Source organism: Oncorhynchus keta, chromosome 8, assembly GCF_023373465.1.
Source record: "Oncorhynchus keta strain PuntledgeMale-10-30-2019 chromosome 8, Oket_V2, whole genome shotgun sequence".
NCBI lineage: Eukaryota > Metazoa > Chordata > Actinopteri > Salmoniformes > Salmonidae > Oncorhynchus > Oncorhynchus keta.
In genome coordinates this window covers 16,357,675-16,381,650 of record NC_068428.1, presented here as the reverse complement: position 1 = coordinate 16,381,650, position 23,976 = coordinate 16,357,675, and the positions used below count along the sequence as shown (strand labels likewise).

Sequence of the window (23,976 nt, the reverse complement as noted above, 5' to 3'; positions counted from 1 at the left end):
TGTTCAGGGGAAGAACAGATTTCTACCTTGTCAGCTCGGGGATTCGATCTTGCAACCTTTCGGTTACTAGTCCAATGCTCTAACCACTAGGCTACCCTGCCGCCCCATGGAAATGGCCACACTGTGAATCAACCTCTGTCTCTATTCTGGTCAAATTCACTTTGCAGTTTCTTAATCCCCCACTCAGTCAATTAGTTAAATAAGGCAACAGTCCTCTGACACATAGCTACTGTAAGCATGACTGATACCCTGCTGAGGTAGAGAGGCCCATGCACTCCCAAGGAACAGGAGGTGCACTCGCAAGGAACAGGAGGTGCACTCGCAAGGAACAGGAGGTGCACTCGCAAGGAACAGGAGGTGCACTCGCAAGGAACAGGAGGTGCACTCGCAAGGAACAGGAGGTGCACTCGCAAGGAACAGGAGGTGCACTCGCAAGGAACAGGAGGTGCACTCCCGAGGAACAGGAGGTGCACTCCCGAGGAACAGGAGGTGCACTCCCGAGGAACAGGAGGTGCACTCCCGAGGAACAGGAGGTGCACTCCCGAGGAACAGGAGGTGCACTCCCGAGGAACAGAAAGGAGGAACATAGGTCTCTCTTATCAAAGACATCAGCGACAGGCTCACAGTCCATTTTTTAACCACAATTATTCTCACCGTACATTGAAGGGTTGAATTAAATCTATTGAGTAAGCGTTTTTTTAAATCAAATCAAATGCCATTGGTCACTTACACAATGGTTAGCAGATGTTAATTTGAGTGTAGCGAAATGCTCGTGCTTCTAGTTCCGACAGTGCAGTGATATCTAACAAGCAATCTAACAATTCCCCAACAACTACCTAATACACACAAATCTTAGAATATGTATATGGATGTATATAGCGATGGCCGAGCTGCATAGACAAGGTGCAGTAGATGGTATAAAATACAGTATATACATGTGATATGTGTAATGTAAGATATGTAAACATTATTAAAGTGGCATTATTTAAAGTGGCTTTGTTTAAAGTGACTAGTGATCAATTTATTAGTGTCCAGTGATTGGGTCTCAATGTAGGCAGCAGGCTCTCTGAGTTAGTGATGGCTGTTTAGCAGTCTTGAGATGGAAGCTGTTTTTCAGTCTCTCGGTCCCTGCTTTGATGCACCTGTACTGACCTCGCCTTCTGGATGGAAGCAGGGTGAACAGGCAGGGGCTCGGGTGGTTATTGTCCTTGATGATCTTTTTGGCCTTCCTGTGACATCGGGTCTTGAAGGTATCATGTAGGGCAGGAAGTTTGCCCCCGGTGATGCGTTGTGCAGACCGCACCACCCTCTGGAGAGTCTTGCGGTTGAGGGTGGTGCAGTTGCCGTACCAGGCGGTGATACAGCCCGACAGGATGCTCTTGATTGTGTATCTGTAAAAGTTTGCCAGGGTTTTGGGTGACAAGCCAAATTTCTTCAGCCTCCTATGTGGGTGGACCGTTTCAGTTTGTCTGTGATGTGTACGCCGAGGAACTTAACACTTTCCACCTTCTCCACTGCTTGCTCTTCGATGTGGATGCGGGGGGGGGGGCTGCTCCCTCTGCTGTTTCCTGAAGTCCATGATCATCTCCTTTGTTTTGTTGACGTTGAGTGCGAGGTTGTTTTCCTGACACCACACTCCGTGTTCCCTCACCTCCTCCCTGAAGGCTGCCTTGTCGTGGTTGGTGATCAGGCTCACTACTGTTGTGTCGTCTGCAAACTTGATGATTGAGTTGGAGACGTGCATGGCCACGCAGTCGTGGGTGAACAAGGGAGTACAGGAGAGGGCTGAGCACACACCCTTGTGGGGCCCCAGTGTTGAGGGTCAGCGAAGTGGAGATGTTGTTTCCTACCTTCACCACCTGGGTGGCGGCCCGTCCGAAAGTCCAAGACCCAGCTGCACATGGCGGGGTTGAGACCCAGGGCCTCCAGCTTGATGATGAAACACAACGCCATGATGCAGAGAAAGGTTTTTTAGAAGGGTTAGCGATGTAATTAGAGAGAGAGTGAGAGAATTTGAGAGGGACAGAGTGAGTCACCAGTGTAGGGAGCTGGACCAAGGACTCTTCATCACAGGGAGCCCAGACAGCAATGCAGACAGGACAGGCCAGCGGGGGTCACAGCACCATCAGTGTGTGTTTAGCACAGTCATTATCTCCTTAGATAATCACCACTCGCTGACCTACTCTGTGTGTGTGTGTGTGTGTACGGGGCAAGTTGTAAGGGTGTGGACCAGGCCTCTACTGCTGGCCAGATGGTACCCTCTACTGCCACCCCTACCCCCACCCCACCCCAGCAGACACATTTCAGTTGAAGGCATTCAGTTGTACAACTGACTAGGTATCTCCCTTTCCCTGTCTGCTCTGCTCCCCAGCCCCACCCTGGACAGCCAGGCAGGGAAATGGCGAGCAGCCATAAGGGAGCTGCTGCTACTGTAGCACAGCTAGCACAGGACTATCATCTGCTTCATATGGTATTTACCCATCCATTACGCAAGTCCATTGAATGCAGTTTTGTTCCCAGAAACATTTATCTGTGCAAATGAGAATGGAGTAAGCTGGCAGTCTCCAGTGGGAGGTGACCTAGTTCTGATTAAACCATCGTTCATGCCCCCCCCCCCTGTATAATTCAGTTTTAGACGTGTCTGCGGTGACACCCATGCTTTAGCCGCTGTGGTGGATGTGAGCTACCCCACTCTGAAGACGCCTTCCTGGGTACCAGAGCTGGAGCAGGGGGGCTAAATTGTGGAGGTGTAGCACACTCCCTCCTTTCATCCCCAGGAGGATGGCTCTCTCGCTCTCTGTCATTTTATTGCTCCTCTCTACCTTTCCTGCAGTATCTGCTGGTGCCCGGGCACCAACTTCCTTTTATTGATTGTGAGCTGTAGAAATGAGATGGAACATATCTGGGAACACTGCAGAGTAACAAAAAAAATCTGTCATTTACTGGGATGCTACTTGCTATCATGCCACTGCAAACAGTGATTGAAATCTGTACAAAGCACAGTCACTCTTCTGCTTTGTTTATCTTTATCGCTGCATTCATTTTTCTTTCAGACTCATCCCTTTCCCTTTCTTTCATTCATCTCTCCATCCCTTTCCCTTTCTTTCATTCATCTCTCCATCCCTTTCTCTTTCATTCATTCATCTCTCTCTCTCTCTCTCTTGCTCTCTCTCGCTCGCTCCATCTCCTGCTGTGGTGGTGGAGGTGTCTCAGTATTCTGCAGAGTGTCTACTGAGAAGGAGCCACTCTCTCTGGCCCGTCTCGAACGGGAGGGAATTAAATTAGGCCTCAATGTATATTTACTCCTGGAAGAAGATGGAGCCTTTTGTAGGTCATCGCGCTGATCCTGATCGAAGCAGACTGGAGTAATTTGGGGGGAAATAGTGTTTGATTCGGCTTTGAGAATGCAGAGTGGGAGATAAGGAAAGTGGAGGGTGGTGGACACACACATCCCTGATGGTGAGAGGCCTGGGTATGGAGGAGAGGTAGTGAGGGAGGGATGGTGAGAGGAACATCAATGGTTATAAACACAGCATCTTTCCTCTCCTCTCAGTGTCAGCCCCCGAACACCCCAGTTCCTCAGGCCTGGGGTTGGGGCTGGAGCTAGGGTTGCAGCTGGTGCTGGGGCTGGAGGCTTCTCTGGGATAGGGCTGGTGCTGGAGGCTTCTCTGGGATAGGGCTGGTGCTGGAGGCTTCTCTGGGATAGGGCTGGTGCTGGAGGCTTCTCTGGGATAGGGCTGGTGCTGGAGGCTTCTCTGGGATAGGGCTTGTCCTGGGCGCTTCTCTGGGATAGGGCTGGTGCTGGAGGCTTCTCTGGGATAGGGCTTGTCTGGGATAGGGCTGGTGCTGGAGATCTCTGGGATAGGGCTGGTGCTGGAGGCTCTCTGGGATAGGGCTGGTGCTCAAATCAAATCAAATTGTATTTGTCACATGCAGATGTTAATGCGAGTGTAGCGAAATGCTTGTGCTTCTAGTTCCGACAATGTAGTAATAACCAACAAGTAATCTAACTAACAATTCCAAAACTACTGTCTTATACACAGTGTAAGGGGATAAAGAATATGTACATAAGGATATATGAATGCGTGATGGTACAGGGCAGCATACAGTAGATGGTATCGAGTACAGTATATACATATGAGATGAGTATGTAGACAAAGTAAACAAAGTGGCATAGTTAAAGTGGCTAGTGATACATGTATTACATAAGGATGCAGTCGATGATATAGAGTACAGTATATACGTATGCATATGAGATGAATAATGTAGGGTAAGTAACATTATATAAGGTAGCATTGTTTAAAGTGGCTAGTGATATATTTACATCATTTCCCATCAATTCCCATTATTAAAGTGGCTGGAGTTGGGTCAGTGTCAATGTCAGTGTGTTGGCAGCAGCCACTCAATGTTAGTGGTGGCTGTTTAACAGTCTGATGGCCTTGAGATAGAAGCTGTTTTTCAGTCTCTCGGTCCCAGCTTTGATGCACCTGTACTGACCTCGCCTTCTGGATAATAGCGGGGTGAACAGGCAGTGGCTCGGGTGGTTGATGTCCTTGATGATCTTTATGGCCTTCCTGTAACATCGGGTGGTGTAGGTGTCCTGAAGGGCAGGTAGTTTGCCCCCGGTGATGCGTTGTGCAGACCTCACTACCCTCTGGAGAGCCTTACGGTTGAGGGCGGAGCAGTTGCCGTACCAGGCGGTGATACAGCCCGCCAGGATGCTCTCGATTGTGCATCTGTAGAAGTTTGTGAGTGCTTTTGGTGACAAGCCGAATTTCTTCAGCCTCCTGAGGTTGAAGAGGCGCTGCTGCGCCTTCTTCACGATGCTGTCTGTGTGAGTGGACCAATTCAGTTTGTCTGTGATGTGTATGCCGAGGAACTTAAAACTTGCTACCCTCTCCACTACTGTTCCATCGATGTGGATAGGGAGGTGTTCCTTCTGCTGTTTCCTGAAGTCCACAATCATCTCCTTAGTTTTGTTGACGTTGAGTGTGAGGTTATTTTCCTGACACCACACTCCGAGGGCCCTCACCTCCTCCCTGTAGGCCGTCTCGTCATTGTTGGTAATCAAGCCTACCACTGTTGTGTCGTCCGCAAACTTGATGATTGAGTTGGAGGCGTGCGTGGCCACGCGGTCGTGGGTGAACAGGGAGTACAGGAGAGGGCTCAGAACGCACCCTTGTGGGGCCCCCGTGTTGAGGATCAGCGGGGAGGAGATGTTGTTGCCTACCCTCACCACCTGGGGGCGGCCCGTCAGGAAGTCCAGTACCCAGTTGCACAGGGCGGGGTCGAGACCCAGGGTCTCGAGCTTGATGACGAGCTTGGAGGGTACTATGGTGTTGAATGCCGAGCTGTAGTTGATGAACAGCATTCTCACATAGGTATTCCTCTTGTCCAGATGGGTTAAGGCAGTGCGCAGTGTGGTTGAGATTGCATCGTCTGTGGACCTATTTGGGCGGTAAGCAAATTGGAGTGGGTCTAGGGTGTCATGTAGGGTGGAGGTGATATGGTCCTTGACTAGTCTCTCAAAGCACTTCATGATGACGGAAGTGAGTGCTACGGGGCGGTAGTCGTTTAGCTCAGTTACCTTAGCTTTCTTGGGAACAGGAACAATGGTGGCCCTCTTGAAGCATGTGGGAACAGCAGACTGGTATAGGGATTGATTGAATATGTCCGTAAACACACCGACCAGCTGGTTTGCGCATGCTCTGAGGGCGCGGCTGGGGATGCCATCTGGGCCTGCAGCCTTGCGAGGGTTAACACGTTTAAATGTCTTACTCACCTTGGCAGCAGTGAAGGAGAGACCGCATGTTTTCGTTGCAGGCCGTGTCAGTGGCACTGTATTGTCCTCAAAGCGGGAAAAAAAAGTTATTTAGTCTGCCTGGGAGCAAGACATCCTGGTCCGTGACTGTGCTGGGTTTCTTCTTGTAGTCCGTGATTGACTGTAGACCCTGCCACATGCCTCTTGTGTCTGAGCCGTTGAATTGAGATTCTACTTTGTCTCTGTACTGACGCTTAGCTTGTTTGATAGCCTTGCGGAGGGAATAGCTGCACTGTTTGTATTCGGTCATGTTACCAGACACCTTGCCCTGATTAAAAGCAGTGGTTCGCGCTTTCAGTTTCACGCGAATGCTGCCATCAATCCACGGTTTCTGGTTAGGGAATGTTTTTATCATTGCTATGGGAACGACATCTTCAACGCACGTTCTAATGAACTCGCACACCTAATCAGCGTATTCGTCAATATTGTTATCTGACGCAATACGAAACATGTCCCAGTCCACGTGATGGAAGCAGTCTTGGAGTGTGGAGTCAGCTTGGTCGGACCAGCATTGGACAGACCTCAGCGTGGGAGCCTCTTGTTTAAGTTTCTGTCTGTAGGCAGGGATCAACTAAATGGAGTCGTGGTCAGCTTTTCCGAAAGGGGGGCGGGGCAGGGCCTTATATGCGTCGCGGAAGTTAGAGTAACAATGATCCAGGGTTTTACCACCCCTGGTTGCGCAATCAATATGCTGATAAAATTTAGGGAGTCTTGTTTTCAGATTAGCTTTGTTAAAATCCCCAGCTACAATGAATGCAGCCTCCGGATAAATGGTTTCCAGTTTGCAAAGAGTTAAATAAAGTTTGTTCAGAGCCATCGATGTGTCTGCTTGGGGGGGGATATATACGGCTGTGATTATAATCGAAGAGAATTCTCTTGGAAGATAATGCGGTCTACATTTGATTGTGAGGAATTCTAAATCAGGTGAACAGAAGGATTTGAGTTCCTGTATGTTTCTTTCATCACACCATGTCTCGTTAGTCATGAGGCATACGCCCCCGCCACTCTTCTTACCAGAAAGATGTTTGTTTCTGTCGGCGCGATGCGTGGAGAAACCCGTTGGCTGCACCGCCCCGGATAGCGTCTCATTTACATTTACATTTTACATTTAAGTCATTTAGCAGACGCTCTTATCCAGAGCGACTTACAAATTGGTGCATACACCTTATGACATCCAGTGGAACAGCCACTTACAATAGTGCATCTAAATCTTTTTAGGGGGGTGAGAAGGATTACTTACCCTATCCTAGGTGAGCCATGTTTCCGTGAAGCAGAGAACGTTACAGTCTCTGATGTCCCTCTGGAATGCTACCCTTGCAGGATCCGCGTCGCGGAAAACATATTCTTGGTCGTACTGATGGTGAGTTGACGCTGATCTTATATTCAGTAGTTCTTCTCGACTGTATGTAATGAAACCTAAGATGACCTGGGGTACTAATGTAAGAAATAACACGTAAAAAAAAAAAAAAAACTGCATAGTTTCCTAGGAACGCGAAGCGAGGCGGCCATCTCTGTCGGCGCCGGAAACAACTACTGGAGGGTTCTTTGGGATGGAGTTCAGGTTGGGGGCTTCTCTGGGATAGGGCTTGTCCTGGAGGCTTCTCTGGGATAGGGCTTGTCCTGGAGGCTTCTCTGGGATAGGGCTTGTCCTGGAGGCTTCTCTGGGATAGGGCTGGTCCTGGAGGCTTCTCTGGGGTAGGGCTTGTCCTGGAGGCTTCTCTGGGATAGGGCTTGTCCTGGAGGCTTCTCTGGGATAGGGCTGGTGCTGGAGGGTTCTTTGGGATAGGGCTGGTGCTGGAGGCTTCTCTGGGATAGGGCTTGTCCTGGAGGATTCTCTGTGATAGGGCTGGTGCTGGAGGCTTCTCTGGGATAGGGCTTGTCCTGGGGGGTTCTCTGGGATAGGGCTGGTGCTGGAGGGTTCTTTGGGATGGAGTTAGGGTTGGGTGCTTCTCTGGGGCTGGAGGTGCACAGTAATGAACTTTTGTTGCCTCTAAATTTGATTCAGGGAAATGTAAAGGCCAGGGTGAATCACTTGAAATGCCCATTTGCTAATGTAAGTGTAATTGCTGTTTTTAAGAGAGGTAGCTATTTTCTTAATGACATGCACCCTCTTGTAATAACATTTCACAGAAACATAATGTTTTGCTGAATATTAGATGGGATTTCATTCAATATAAATCATTTTCAAATGCCCCTGACCTCCTTCCTTTGTCGTCTCATACCGTTCCATCAAATCCACCTGAAATGACTGCTTTTTATTTCTTTCATATGCTCTTGCACTTATCTTTGTAACGCAGACAGGGTCATTGTCAGAACACAGAACATTGAAATGATTTGAAGAAATGTAATTTACATCCCATGTTAAATCCATAAAAATGGCTTTTCTCTCTCTCTCTGTCTCTCTCTCTGTCTCTCTCTCTCTCTGTCTCTCGCTATCTCTCTCTCTCTGTCTCTCGCTATCTCTCTCTCTCTGTCTCTCGCTATCTCTCTCTCTCTGTCTCTCTATCTCTCTCTCTCTGTCTCTCTATCTCGCTCTCTCTGTCTCTCTCTTTATCTCTCTCTCTCTCTCTCTCTCTCTCTCTCTCTCTCTCTCTCTCTCTCTCTGTCTCTCTATCTCTCTGTCTCTCTCTATGTCTCTCTCTATCTCTCTCTATGTATCTCTCTATCTCTCTGTCTGTCTCTCTGTCTCTCTGTCTCTGTCTGTCTCTGTCTCTGTCTGTCTGTCTGTCTGTCTGTCTGTCTGTCTGTCTCTCTTTCTCTGTCTCTCTTTCTCTCTCTCTCTCTCTCTCTCTCTCTCTCTCTCTCTCTCTCTCTCTCTCTCTCTCTCTCTCTGTGTCTGCGTGTGTTCTATAAATCAATTACCCTTAGGAATCAGAGCAAAGTTTTGCTGGAAAATGTTGTTTCTCAGATAAAGACATTTATGTATTATATGATTTGTATGAATATGACTGACATCAGCATAGGTTATTCTTTCCAGTGAATTGTTGTATTGGGTTAAAAGCATGCTGCGTCGTCGTCGGTACTAAACTAACTGCATAATACCGTGATAGTGTAGGTGTTAAACATCAGCAGTAAGTCTGGGATAGTCCGTAAAGAGCTACTGAACACGCAGATTGGCGCGCGTGTTTTTCTTCTGCTTCTCATTGGATGTTTTAGTTTTGCAATTTGACGTCTAACTAAGGTGATTGGTGCAGTATTTCTCAAGTTAAAAAAACGTGTGACATGTTGCCTTATGTAAACAGTCGGAGGTCTGTATCACTGTCTATGCTATTGGATAGAGAGCGATCACTGCAGTTGTTCACCCCATGTTAGTGGGCAAAGGGACATCCTAAATCCCAAATCAAAATCCAACCTTCATTTACCTGTTGTGACGCATGGATGTTCCAAACTCAGTTTTAGACGAGACTGACTTTATGACCAAAATGATCCTATTTAACTTTGTAGTCAATTTTGACACTGGAATTTTTCAGGCTCATATCGATGCTACATAGGTCGTTTTACAGGGGGCTTTGTTGCCTTTTAAAGGCAGTCGCTCTTTAAAAGTCTCCAACACTGCTTTGGGGTGTAGAAGCAGCGGTAGCATCCTGAGTTTTCACTTTTGTATATTGTGATCCCATGCCTCCCTCTCCTATCTGGCTAACTTAGCTGATTCAGTGTGTCCTCTAGGCTTCCTTATTGTCCTTTGTTATTTTCACCCTCCTTCTCAAAAGATGGCTAGTTCGACTGGAGCTCTCTGCCCTGCCCTTGAGAAGAGCAGCCTGCTCCCACTACCACCACTCACCATGGCTGGCTCCTGGCACCGCGCAGACAGGTAGTCATGCTGTAACCAGAAAATGGTTGGAAATGGAAGTGCTCACATTTTTTGTGAGATGGACTTCCTGATCATTCTAGCTGCCACTATGTTTTTACCACATTACAGTTATATCTGGAGTGTCTGGCATTGCCCACCATAGACTGTATATCACTTTATCTATGTCGGCCACATTTCTCTACCTCACTCGTCTGTGTGATCATAGTTGGTCATTTCATTGTCTTATTGGGTGTGAAAAGAAAGATAAGTCTATATATTTTTTTTAGGAATTAAGACATACAGTATAGAAATTGTTCAACCATTTTCCATCCTAAAATGTTGAATAAACAAGGGCTTGGATTTGTTATCAAGCAGATGGAAAAGGGCTTGTAGAAAACATCTACGTCAAATAGTCTTAAAATGTATTAGAAATACTTCAAAACACAATAAAGTTGACGTAAAGACCCCTGCCAACTAATACCAACACTTATATTTAGTTCAGGGGAAAAAAATGTCTGCCTTCTGTAAGTAAGAAACATTGCCTTGTGCCTTGAAATTCCATTACCAAAAAAATCTTAGACGTGGGTTTTCTCATTTCTCACCCCCCATGAGGAGGGAGGATAATGAACATTCACAGAAGTAACAAGTAAAGGTAGACCTATTAATTAGTTATAGTGTTTTTACTGACATTAATTATTACATTTTTTAAAACCGTTAACCAGATCGGTAACAGAATTTTCCAGAAAATCTGTAATGGAATTTCTACAAATGATTTGGCTACAATTTAAATGATAGTAGTCACAAACCACAGTTTGGTCACCTGCTACTGTCCTCCCTTCCACTGGCATATTGTTATGTTCAGCTAATTACTGTTTTGGTTCTCTTACTGTCATCTGGTGGTCAAAGTAATAGTGGGAAAAGTCTGGACAACCCCTCCCTCTCTCTCTCGCTTCACTCTCCAATTAATGCCACCTCTCCCAGCTCTTACTGACACCTACCCATGAGCCCCCTCTCTTTCCATTTAGTGTAACCAGCATCCTCACTCACTGAGCACCGACCAACACCGGACAGCCATGGACGTTGAAAAGTATTTGAAATTTGGTCAGTTTGCCCTGGTCTTCACTTCAACGTCCACAGGAGTCGTTTTTTGGTCCTGTTACGTCCACTGTGATTGGTTCAGATTTGGGCCAGTCCGGATCGGTCCAAATCTGAACCAGTCATAGACGTCTATGTTCCACAAGTTTAGACAGCACAGTACAGTAGAGTACAGAACAGTAGTGGTCTTCACGGGTCCAACAGACCCAAAATTACAAGATCCGACCTATGAGTTCTGATATAATTACCACGAGTCTCGGGTATGTGCTATTAAAATTAATTTATTGACTGGACCCGATTTGGACCCGCCCTCTATTCATTTAATGTGTGAAAGGCTATGAGAACTGAGCTCGTTATATGTGTCAGCCAATTTGCAATTCAATAAAACGTATAGCTTATGTCCAGCTGAAACTGGTTCCGGCTGCTCACATCACGTGTGCCTGCTGTTGAGGCGAGAAAGAGCAGCGAGTGAAAGGAGCCTCAACCGAACAAGGCTTCTGTTGATTGCGAAGATGGAGGCCTTTTTCATTGAAGTAAAATTCAAGTTAGAGGAGAATGAGTATAGTGAAAAGAAGCCTACAAGGGGAATGTCCTCAGGGACACGTTTTACAGTACAAAGATGAGAAGAATGTTGGTGCATATTTATATTTGTATCATATTTATTATAATTTGTTTTATCATTATTATTACTGTATATTGTTATTATTATTATTATTATTGTAGGCCTATTTAAGAATCTAAACCAGTTCTTTATATACAGTGTCAAGAAGAAGAATGTGAACCCTTTGGAATTACCTGCATAAATTGGAATTTCTGCATAAATTTGTCATGGGACAAACACGGTGTGCTTAAACTAATAACACACAAATTATTGTAGTTTTCTTGTCTATATTGAATACATCATTTAAACATTCACAGTGTAGGTTGGAAAAAGTATGTGAACCCCTAGGCTAATGACTTCTCCAAAAGCTCATTGGAGTCAGGAGTCAGCTAAACTGGAGTCCAATCAATGAGACTAGATTGGATATGTTGGTTAGAGATGCCCTTCCTATAAAAAAAAAACATTTACAAAATGTGAGTTTGCTATTCACAAGAATCATTGCCTGATGTGAACCATGCCTCGAACAAAAGAGATCTCAGAAGACCTAAGATTAAGAATTGTTGCCTTGCATAAAGCTGGAAGCGGTTACAAAAGTATCTCTAAAAGCCTTGATGTTCATCAGTCCACAGTAAGACAAATTGTCTGTAAATGGAAAAGTTCAGCACCGTTGCTACTGTCCCCTAGGAGTGGCCGTCCTGCATAGATAACTGCAAGAGCATAGCGCAGAATGCTCAATGAGGTTAAGAAGAGTCCTGGAGTGTTAGCTACAGACTTACAGAAATCTCTGCAACATGCTAACATATCTGTTGACGATTCTACGATACGTAAAACACTAAACAAGAATGCTGTTCATGGGAGGACACCATGGAAGAACCCATTGCTGTCCAAAAAACACATTGCCGCACGTCTGAAGTTCGTAAAAGAGCACCTGGATGTTCCACAGCGCTACTGGCAAAATATTCTGTGGACAGAGGAAAATACAGTTAAGTTGTTTGGAAGGAACACACAACACTATGTGTGAAGAAAAAATGCACAGCACACAAACATCAAAACCTCATTCCAACTGTAAAGTATGGTGGAAGGAGCGTCATGGTTTGGGACTGCTTTACTGTCTCAGGGCCTGGACAGCTTGCTATCATCGACAGAAAAATGAATTCCCAAGTTTATCAAGACATTTTGCAGGAGAATGTTAGGCTATCTGTCCGCCAATTGAAGCTCAACAGAAGTTGGGTGATGCAACAGGACAATAACCCAAAACACAGAAGCAAATCAACAACAGATTGGCTTCAACAGAAGAAAATATACATTCTGGAGTTCTGACGTCAACCCGATTGAGATGCTGTGGCATGACCTCAAGAGAGAGGTTCACACCAGACATCCTAAGAATATTGCTGAACTAAAACAGTTTGGTAAAGACAATGGTCCAAAATTCCTCCTGACCATTGTGCAGGTCTGATCTGCAATTACAGAAAACTTTTGGTTGAGGTTATTTCTGCCAATGTAGGGTCAACCAGTTATTAAAACCATGGGTTCACATACTTTTCCCACCCTGCACTGTCAATGTTTACACAGTGTTTTCAATAAAGTTTAAGCAGACAGTGTTTGTCTATTGTTGTGACTCAGATGAAGATCAGATAAAATTGTATGACCAATTTATGCCAGGTAATTAAGTCCAGGTAATTCCAAAGGTTTCACATTCTTTTTCTTGCCATACAAAAAGTGTTTTGTTTAATTTGGTTGATACATTTGTTGGCTAAATTAAGTTCAAACTGTCTTTTTATGTTGAGCTGATAGGCCTAGATATAGTTAATTTTATTTATAGGCTATACAATTAAATATAGGCTACATCATAATTCTAATTAAGTATGATGATGATAATAAACAATAATAATAATACATGACAATTATTCATGTTCCACAAAAATACCTAAAGAATGTTTTAATCAATTTCATTTGTATAAATAAAGTTTATCCAACAAATTTTGAAATGACTCATTCTCTCTCATTGTCCTTCTTTACAATAAAGAATTGTGTCCCACTTTGCCAATCAAAGAGTCCCATTTTGCAACTATCGACTGAAAGAATTTAGTCTCAGGACAATTTGTGTTTGAAGAAGAGTCATCCATCCTGTGTTTGTTTTGTTTCTTTTTTCTTAGTAAAGTTCTTAAGCTATTTATAATGGTGTCATTGACGCTGGAGACGACAAGCAGGTACAGGGAGTGAACATTTAATGAAACACAGACATGAAACAGAACAGGAACAGCGTCTGGACAGGCGAAAAATGATGACATCCGTGCTGACACAGGGAACAAATGGAGGAGCAGACAGATATAGAGGGGGTAATCAACAAAGTAATGGAGTCCAGGTGAGTCCAATATTGCGCAGCTGCTTGTAATGATGGTGACAGGTGTGCGTAATGAAGGGCACCTTGGCACTCTCGAGCGCCAGAGAGGGAGAGCGGGAGCAGGCTTGACAATCATGTTGTGGGTTAAGACAATGAGATGATTGTTGAAGGTGTTCTGGAAAGCATATTTTCAGAAAGTGTCCCACTTTACCAATACTCACCCTTGTTGAAGTTAGGACTATTTTTAACCTATTGTAAAATAAATAGCATTAGCTTATTGCTGTTATTTGTTGGGTATGCCTACAGTAGGCACTCGCTTTTGTTGGTAATTTTAGCAATATTGGCCTAGCCTGTTCAAAACTTTCGAAGGTTTCAACCAGTTCTTTAAATGGCTTATGTGGCGCAGCGGTCTAAGGCACTGTGTCACAATGCTGAAGGTGTCACTACAGACCCAGGTTCAATCCTGGGCTGTATCACAACCAGCTGTGATCGGGAGGCCCTGCATCATCTTGGTTTGGCCGGGGTTGGCCGTCATTGTAGATAAGAATATGTTCTTAACTGACTTGCCTAGTTAAATAAAGTACAAATAAAAAAATGAAATAGGCTATGCAACAGGTGTTTTGTTTCAGTCTGCTGAGCTATATCCTTTGGCCAAATTAAGTTCATGTTGTGTTTGACGCAATATAATAGAATTACCGGTAGGCCTATAGGGCGAGATGTAACATTGTATTTCATGCCTCAGTATAATAACCTATGTGTATTTTCCTTATAAACCACGACTTGACTTGTACCTACTTTTGGAATTACCCCAATAAATGTATGAAACATTTGTGAAGGTTTGATGTGGTTTTGCTATTATTAGTCTTAGCTATGCAGGCCTATGAAGACAGTTGAACTTGAGGTGAGGAACAATATTTTAGGCCTACCAGAGTTAATCCTTTAATCTAACAATATAATGCTTATCTTTATAAAAAATAGTCTGATAGAAAATTGATAGAAAATGTACCAAAATGCCTCCTTTTGTACACCTACATTTGGAAAGTATTCAGGTCCCCTTCACGTTTTCCATATTTTGTTACTTGTTCTAAAATGGATGCAATTCGTTTCCCCCCCTCATTAATCTGCACATAATACCCCATAATGACAATGTGAAAACAGTTTTCTAGAAATGTTTGCAAATTCATTAAAAAAATAACAGAAATATCTTATTTACATAAGTATTCAGACCCTATGAGACTCAATTTAGCTCAGGTGCATCTTGTTTCCATTGATCATCCTTGAGATGTTTCTACAACTTGATTAGAGTCCATCTATGGTAAATTCAATTGATTGGACATGATTTGGAAAGGAACACACTTGTCTATATAAGGTCCCACAGTTGACAGTGCAAATCAAAGCAAAAACAAAGCCATGAGGTCGAAGGAATTGTCCGTAGAGCACTGAGACAGGATTGTGTTGAGGCACAGATCTGGGGAAGAGTACCAAAACATTTCTGCAGCATTGAAGGTACCCAATAACACAGTGGCCTCCATCATTCTTAAATGGAAGAAGTTTGTAACCACCAAGACTCTTCCTAGAGCTGGCTGCATGGCCAAACTGAGTAATCGGGGGAGAAGGGCCTTGGTCGGGGAGACGACCAAGGGACCCGATGGTCACTCTGACATAACTCCAGAGTTCCTCTGTGAAGATGGGAGAGCCTTCCAGAAGGACACCCATCTATGCACCACTTCACCAATCAGGCCTTTTATGGAAGAGTGGCCAGACGGAAACCACTCCTCATTGAAAGGTACATGACAGCCTACTTGGAGTTTGCCAAAAGGCACCTGAAGGACTCTCAGATCATGAGAAACAATATTCTCAGGTCTGATGAAACTAAGATTGAACTCTTTGACCTGAATGCCAAGCTTCACATCTGGAGGAAACCAGGCACAGGTCATCACCTGGCCAATACCATCCCTATGGTCAAGCATGGTGGTGGCAGCATCATGCTGTGGGAGTGGGTCATCTGGTCGGGTGGGAAAGCCACGGATCCATTTCGGAACGGTCCGACTTTTTGGACCCGTGAAGACCTCTACAATAAAGAAAAGTAACAGTCCTGGTCTATACTTAAGCAATAAGGCCCAAGGGGGTGTGGTATATGGCCAATATACCACAGCTAAGGGCTGTTCTTATGCACGATGCAACGCGGATGCATAAGAAGGTGCCTTATTGTTATTACAAACTGGTTACCAATGTAATTAAAGCAGTAAAAAAATACATGTTTTGTCACACTCGTGATATACACGGCTGTCAGCCAATCAGCATTCAGGGCTCAAACCACCCAGTTTATAATGTAGATTAGAATAGGTACATGTGTGTACCTATTTAGGATACATCACCATGAAGAGAATGACATTGATATCCATAATTATGCATTTCTATGATGAAATTCCATTACCGCAGTTCTGTTAACGGGTGTAAATCCACTTCACTTTCTGTATTTCAATAACCAAATGAGATTTTTGTGTCATACCTGACATCCCATTCTTTCTGCAGACATCTTTGAATCTTAATTCGGAATAGATATTTAAGAGTTTGGGGAAAACGTGGTCACATAATTTTGGGGGATTTTACCAAAATTCTGTTACCAAACTTTGCATCTCCACCGTTCTTCCAATAAATGTGTTTTTGCCAAATGTTCAGTGTAAAGTGTTAAAAGTCATCTTTGTGCGTAGAGTTTAAATCAATGTTTGTTTTGCTGTTCAAGGACTTGCGATGCTCGTGGTTGTTTCTCAAGGATGATTTTGCTTCTGTCGGGAGTAGGGACTATGTTTGTAGAGAGGAATGTAAAGGGGAACATGGGACTCATAGAGAATATGTTTGGAGGGATATGGACTTGTTACATTGGTGCCTCTTTTCTATGAGGGAGAAAACTGAGTGATTTAAACCTAATTCATTTAGGTCTCGACTAAGGTAATACTACTTGGAGCAATAAGTAATTGGACAAAAATAAAAATACATCCATATTCAATCCTGACTCTGATTGCCTTAGAGGAAAGCAAATTGGTTTCCATCTAAATGCAAATGTCTACCTCTGTGTATTTGGCGCTATGAAACCATGCATAAATATGCATGTATGGAATATGCCATTTTCTGGCCATATCATAGCTAAGCTTTAGATATGAATTATGTTTGACTTCTGCCAGTAACTGTGTGTGTACCGTCATACTCTACAGTTTGTACTGCTCTATTTGTTCAGAGTGTAACTCTCAGTCCCGTGTAGGCCTACCTGTGTATTTGCAGATTTAAGCAAATATTAGTTTAATGACTTGAAATCCCCTCATCAGCAGCTGCTAATGGCCTAGCGGTGCAGTATGTTTAACACAGCAGTTTATGTACACATTATGACTCAGCTGAAAAACATGCACGCTAACAAACATTACATCACCCTCCCAGATTCATCAATATGTCTGCTCCTCCTAGTAGAATCTAGGTCTTGAAGAAGATTTTGGGGCATCAATGTTTACTTTAGATTGACTGTAACTCTACTCTGTGCACTGTAGTAATTGTGCAGGAGAAGATTAAAATTAGAGTGTGTAAGAGAGGGGATTTGTATGCCGGAGGAGGTGATTTGTTTGTTGCAATTTATTGGTGTATAATGTAATATGGGTGGTGTGATTCTACTCATTACTCTGGGCTCCACACAGAGATGCTCACAGTCTACGGCTGTAATTAAACATGTCTGGGAGAAAATGGGAAAATAAACTCTACAATAGGCTAGCTGCAGAGAGGGAGGGGGAAAGAGAGGCTTAGTGCAGTTAGATATCTCTGCTCCATCAGATAATGTTGTTATCGCAGAATTACCCATCAATGCCGCCTTCGCGGAAACCGTGAAGAGTTGAAAAACTAATTAAACATCAATTGATAGTAAACAAGATAAGGGAGCGGTGAGACTGAGTGTTGTGATGCTTTGTATTTCATCACAGAGATATGAACATGAAGTAATTGATGTTTAGGGTTTTTGGTCAAAATATGCATTATTTCTTAGGGCTATAGAACATATTTAAGATACATGTTGTGTCATTAGCAGAGTAGTATAGTCTTTTTCTTTTTTTTAAATTGAAACAATACAATAGGTAGCTCCGATGAGTTGGTTATACATTTGTATTGAGCATACATCTCCATATAGCATTTCCCAATCTGGCAGATCAACGATAAATCTGGGATTGGCCAATGCCAGGAGAATGCTACCTGCCCCAATGCATAGTGCCAACTGTAACGTTTGGTGGAGGAGGAATAATGGTCTTGGGCTGTTTTTCATGGTTCGGGCTAGGCCCCTTAGTTCCAGTGAAGGGAAATCTTAATGCTACAGCATACAATGACAATCTAGACGATTTTGTGCTTCCAACTTTGTGGCAACAGTTTGGGGAAGGCTCTTTCCTGTTTCAGCATGACAATGTCCAAAGTGAGGTCCTCCATACAGAAGTGGTTTGTTGAGATCGGTGTGGAGGAACTAGCCTGTAAAGAACCCTGACCTCAACCCCATCGAACACCTTTGGGATGAATTGGAACGTAGACTGCGAGCCAGGCTTAATCGCCCAACATCGACACCAACCTCACTAATGCTCTCGTGGCTGAATGGAAGCAAGTCCACAGTAATGTTCCAACATCTAGTGGAAAGCCTTCCCAAAAGAGTAGAGGCTTTTATAGCAACAAAGGGGGGACCAAATTCAAATTAGTGCCCATGATTTTGGAATGAGATGTTCGATGAGCAGGTGTTCACATACTTTTGGTAATGTAGTGTATGTTCTGTCTCTTCTGGAGGATGACATTTGAATTGTAGCCAACTATGTATAGCTTAATTTAAAAATCAAGATACTTTAAACAAGGTTCCATTGTCAATCCACTGGAAATGGATAGTTTTCATCTGTATGACATCATAGAGCCCCCTTTTAAACATTGGATGTGCCTCTCTTAGTAGCCTATTGGAAAACCAGTTTGGATTTAGATACAGTTTCGGTATAATAAAAGCTTTCAGAGAGAGGTTTAATGCTTTTTAATTAATTTTATAAATATAGCTCAGTTGGTAGAGTGTGGATTTTGCAACGCCAGGGTTGTGGGTTCAATTCCCCAGTGGTGATGAGTATATAACAGAAAATATGAAAATGTATGTACTCACTACTGTAAGTTTTCCTGGATAAGAGCAGCTGCTAAAATTCCCCCCAAAATGTTTTTTGCTCACATAACTTCTCCTGGAGTCGGTAGAGCCATGAATAGATATGCCAATCGCACACTACCTCAAAACTTGAGGCATATGTGGCATTTTGTTGTGTGACAAAGCTGCACATTTTAGAGTGGCCTTTAATTGCCCCCAGCACAAGGTGCACCTGTGTAATGACCACGCTGTTTAATCAGCTTCTTGATATGCCACACCAGGTGGATGGCTTTTCTTGGCAAAGGAGAAATGCTCACTAATAGGGATGTCAACACATTTCTGAGAAACATTTTTAGAGAAATAAGCTTTATCTGTGTATGGAACATTTCTGGTTTGTATTTTTATTCAGTACAGTTGGGTTTTAATCCAGATAAACTGGATAAATTATCCAGGTCTTCAATAAGAGCGTTCATGGTTGAAGATTGTGGACTTGAGAACTTCAATCGTCGGTTTACATTGATACCTTTTATTTCTAACCCATTCATTTCTAACCCCTTAATTGTATTATTGGATTTGGTTTCTGTAGCTAATAATTCAATGGCCATAACAAACACATATGGTGATAGAGGGCAACCTTGTTTTACACCTCTTGACAATTCAAAATTCAGAGAAATAACCATGATTCATCATTTACATATAGGAGGAGTGTTATACATTACTTGTATCCATCTCATAAAAGATTATCCAAGGTTGAAATAATCCAGGTACTTAGAAATACATTTTAGCCGTACTTTATCTTAGGCTTTCTCAAGATCTCATATAAAGATTATGCCTGCTTTCCCTGCATTCTCATAGTTTTCAATTATTTATAGTAATTGTCTAATGTTATCTTCAATATAACTTCCTTTTAAGAATCCTTTCTGATCGTGATGAATAATATACAGTAAGATCTTTTTAATTATATGAGCAATACATTTTGCAAATATCTTTGGATTGCAAAATTGAATTTTCAGTATGAGGGAAATCAGCCCTTCTTTTTGTGATCAGACTGTTTACCATGTATATATGAATAATTCAAACATGATAGTAGTGAATATTTCAATAAATAATCAAATGTTTGATATAATTATATTGGAATGCCATCAAGGCCAGGGGTATTCCCAGTCTAAAAGGAGTGAATTACCAACTGTAGTTTGTCCTTTTTTATGCTGCAGATAGTTTAAGCTGATTTTTAAGGAAAATAATATCACAACAAGCAAGTATAGTCTTTCGATACTGTGTCAACCCCACCTGTAGTGTATCTCATAAGCAGTACCTTGGAATATTCCCTAAAAGGAAACACTCAGGTCAGGTCACTGTTGTGGCTATCTTATCCTTTATACTGTTTCGTCTCAGTTTGTTAATAACTTGTCTGTGCCACTGAAAGCTTTGCATACTAATTCCCTCCAGTTGAAAGATCAGTCCAGGCTCCAGGGCTAATATTGGATCTAATTGGTTTCCCCGAGCTCGCCATTGCATCTGTCTGGTTTACCTCTTCATGTTTGTGCTTGTGTCATATTATTGTGTATCTCGTTTCAAACACTGGCCTTTGACCTTTTCTTCTATAAGGACACACACACACTTGCTATTATTTCCCAGGCATTACTAATTCGATTTTTGATGAACTGAGCGTAAATGGAACAAATAATAATCTCTTGACTTGCTCGAGTGTGTGCCTGTTTGTTGGTCCTTTACTACAGCTCTGTACTGAATATTCAGATATTTAAAGATATTGCGCTGGAGTCGCTCTGCATTTGGCTCTTCCAGCGTATGTGTGCCAATGCGTGTTCTCCCCTGGGGGGGGGTTAGACTTGATTGATAGCTCTTTTCTTCCAGCTGAGGCAGAACTGACAGCTCCCACGATTGTATTTTACTACAAATACTATCAAATAGAAAGATTCCACAAGTGGCCTGAGAGGTTGGGTGTGATCAGGCCTGGGCCCCCAAAAAAGTGCTCCATAGGGAATAGGGCATTTATTTCAAAAAGTAGAGCAGCATATAGGAATAAAGTAGGATGTCATTGGCCAGAAGAGGTGCACGTTATGGAGAATGTGGTGTCGTTTGAGACACATCCTCTGTACAACACCGTACAGTAAACTCAGTGAGGAAGCTTAGTGTCCATAACCAGCTGATGATGAATGAGAGGAGCCAAGGCCATGTGTCACAATGGCTGATGGAGGGTGTTTGTAAACCTGTCCTAATATAAATCAGACTGGAAGCCCTTGATGTGCCTCACACTGCTAGAGAGACTTGAGTATAATGAGTTTAGAAGGTGACAACTCTGGTCGAGTCAGTGGGATGCAGAGATGGGTCTGTGGGTGATGGGGACACCTGTTGATCTGCTGTTGTAGCTAGGGACAGGAGTTTTACATGACCATGTGAGCTTATGTTCTCTGGCCATGCAGTGCTGTGAATGTACTGTACTGTAGTACACTAGTTGTATTCCAATGCCCAGATACTAAACCCAATGGTTTAGTATCTGTGCTGTAATACCAATGTGTCGTACCAATGTCTTCTTCCCTGTCTCTTCTCTCCAGGGAACTTCTAGTAACACTGGCTCTGGGCCAGGTCCTGTCTCTGCTCATCTGTGGCATCGGGCTGACCAGCAAGTACCTGGCTGATGATTACCACGCCAACACGCCCGTGTTCCAGAGCTTTCTTAACTACATCCTTCTGTTCCTGGTCTACACCACCACGCTCGCCGTCAGGCAAGGTATGACAATGGACACACATGCACGCACTCACGCACGCACTCACACACACATGCAGCTGGACACATCAGGCATCAGTTGGTTGCTCAGGTCACACCTGAGTGCAAATAGAGACTATAACAGGATTAGTTTGAATCCTACTAGATGAATATTATATTGTGTACTCATCACTTTCTCAACAATAAGGGAAAGGTAAAAACGCCCTGTCCTCAATAGCTACTGCATAATGTAATACATTTGCTATGCTTTATGGCATTGGAGCTGGAGATGAATGGGTCAGGACAGGACCTGTATAAACTAAAGACAGTTTACAGCTCGGATTGTGTACAAACATCTTTGTTCTGAATGATATGTTTGAAGAGAGGAGCTCTTGTTCTCTACTGACCTTCTAGGTGACCTCTTGGAGTGCTCACAGGGAGCATTTCAAAACAAGCAGTAGGTTTCTTTGTGAAAAACTATCACTGTGTGTGTTGTGTAAGAGTGTATGGTGTGTGTGTGTGTGGAGCACACTGAAAGGCCGTCTGAGTGGAACATCTGCGGGGGGTGTCAGTGATAACTTACTATCAGCATCGCATGTTGTGCCTGAGTGGCCATTGTCACAATATTTATCCTAACAACTGTAGATTGTAGATTCCAGGTGAAGAACAGTGAGCTGATTTGGTTTTAGACAACAGATGGCACAGAGGAAGAGGCTTCCTATGGAGAAGTTAAACATACTCAAGTTTAATTAACTATTGTAGCACTGAAGTAAAGGTCTGCACAGGACTGATTTATTCATCCCTCTCCCGCAGCTCACTTTTTTCTAAATTTGTATTTATTAAAATCAAACCTTTATTTAACTAGGCAAGTCAGAGAAGAACACATGTTTATTTACAATGATGGCCTACTCTGGCCAAACCCAGATGACACTTGGCCAATTGTGCACTGCCCTTATGTGACTCCCAGTCATGGCCAGATGTGATACAGCCTGGATTTGAACCAGGGACTGTAGTGACACCTCTTGTACTGAGAGGCAGTGCCTTAGACCGCTGTGCCACTCGGGAGCACTCAAATTAAGTACCGTACTTTGAATGTTTTCGATTTAAATTGCCAAAAACGAACAAAAATAACTTCTTACTCATTTCTCAAGCAATACTTTTGCTAGGAATGTCTAGGAGTGTTCTGAGTGGGTAGGGGGAATTTACAATGACGGCCTCTAAGTTCATTAGAGTTAACTACACCTCAGATAGCAGCCCAAATAAATGCTTCACTGAGTTTAAGTAACAGACATATCTCAACATCAACTGTTCAGAGAAGACTGTGTGAATCAGGCCTTCATGGTCAAAATCTTGCAAAGAACCCACTACTAAAGCACAACAAGAAGACTTGCTTGGGCCAAGAAACACGAGCAACGGACATTAGACTGGTGGATATCTGTCCATTGGTCTGATGGACATTAGACTGGTGGATATCTGTCCATTGGTCTGATGGACATTAGACTGGTGGATATCTGTCCATTGGTCTGATGGACATTAGACTGGTGGATATCTGTCCATTGGTCTGATGGACATTAGACTGGTGGATATCTGTCCATTGGTCTGATGGACATTAGACTGGTGGATATCTGTCCATTGGTCTGATGGACATTAGACTGGTGGATATCTGTCCATTGGTCTGATGGACATTAGACTGGTGGATATCTGTCCATTGGTCTGATGGACATTAGACTGGTGGATATCTGTCCATTGGTCTGATGGACATTAGACTGGTGGATATCTGTCCATTGGTCTGATGGACATTAGACTGGTGTATATCTGTCCATTGGTCTGATGGACATTAGACTGGTGGATATCTGTCCATTGGTCTGAGTCCAAATTTTACATTTTAGATTCCAACCACCTAGGTGAACGGATGATCTCCGCATGTGTGGTTCCCACCGTGAAGCATGGAGGAGGAGGTGTAGTGGTGCTTTTCTGGTGATACTGTCAGTGATTTATTTCGAATTCAAGGCACACTTAACCAGCATGGCAACCACAGCCTTCTACAGCGATACGCCATACAAACTGGTTTGAGCTTAGTGGGACTATCATTTGTTTTCAACAGGACAATGACCCAACACACCCAACAGGCTGTGTAAGGGCTATTTGACCAAGAAGGAGAGTTATGGAGTGCTACATGAGATGACCTGGCCTCCACAATCACCCGACCTCAACCAATTGAGATGGTTTGGGATGAGTTGGACCGCAGAGTTAAGGAAAAATAGTTAACAAGTACTCAGCATATGTGGGAACTCCTTTAAGACTGTTGTAAAAGCTGGTTGAAGTTGGTTGAGAGAATGCCAAGAGTGTGCAAAGCTGTCATCAAGGCAAAGGGAGCTATTTTGAAGAATATAAAATATATTATTTAACACGTTTTTGGTTACCACATGACTCCATATGTGTTATTTCATAGTTTTGATGCCG

At 43.4% G+C, this 23,976-nt stretch overlaps 1 protein-coding gene across 4 annotated transcripts in view; it reads left to right on the top strand.

The window, feature by feature from the left end:
• Positions 1-23,976, top strand: part of slc35f1 (solute carrier family 35 member F1) — a 118,860-nt gene that overhangs the window by 30,426 nt on the left and 64,458 nt on the right. For all 4 annotated transcript variants that reach the window (XM_035774835.2, XM_052523539.1, XM_035774836.2 and 1 more), the window contains exon 2: positions 21,362-21,537. In XM_035774835.2, the coding sequence (XP_035630728.1) occupies positions 21,362-21,537 (176 nt within the window). The remainder of the gene's footprint in view (positions 1-21,361; positions 21,538-23,976) is intronic.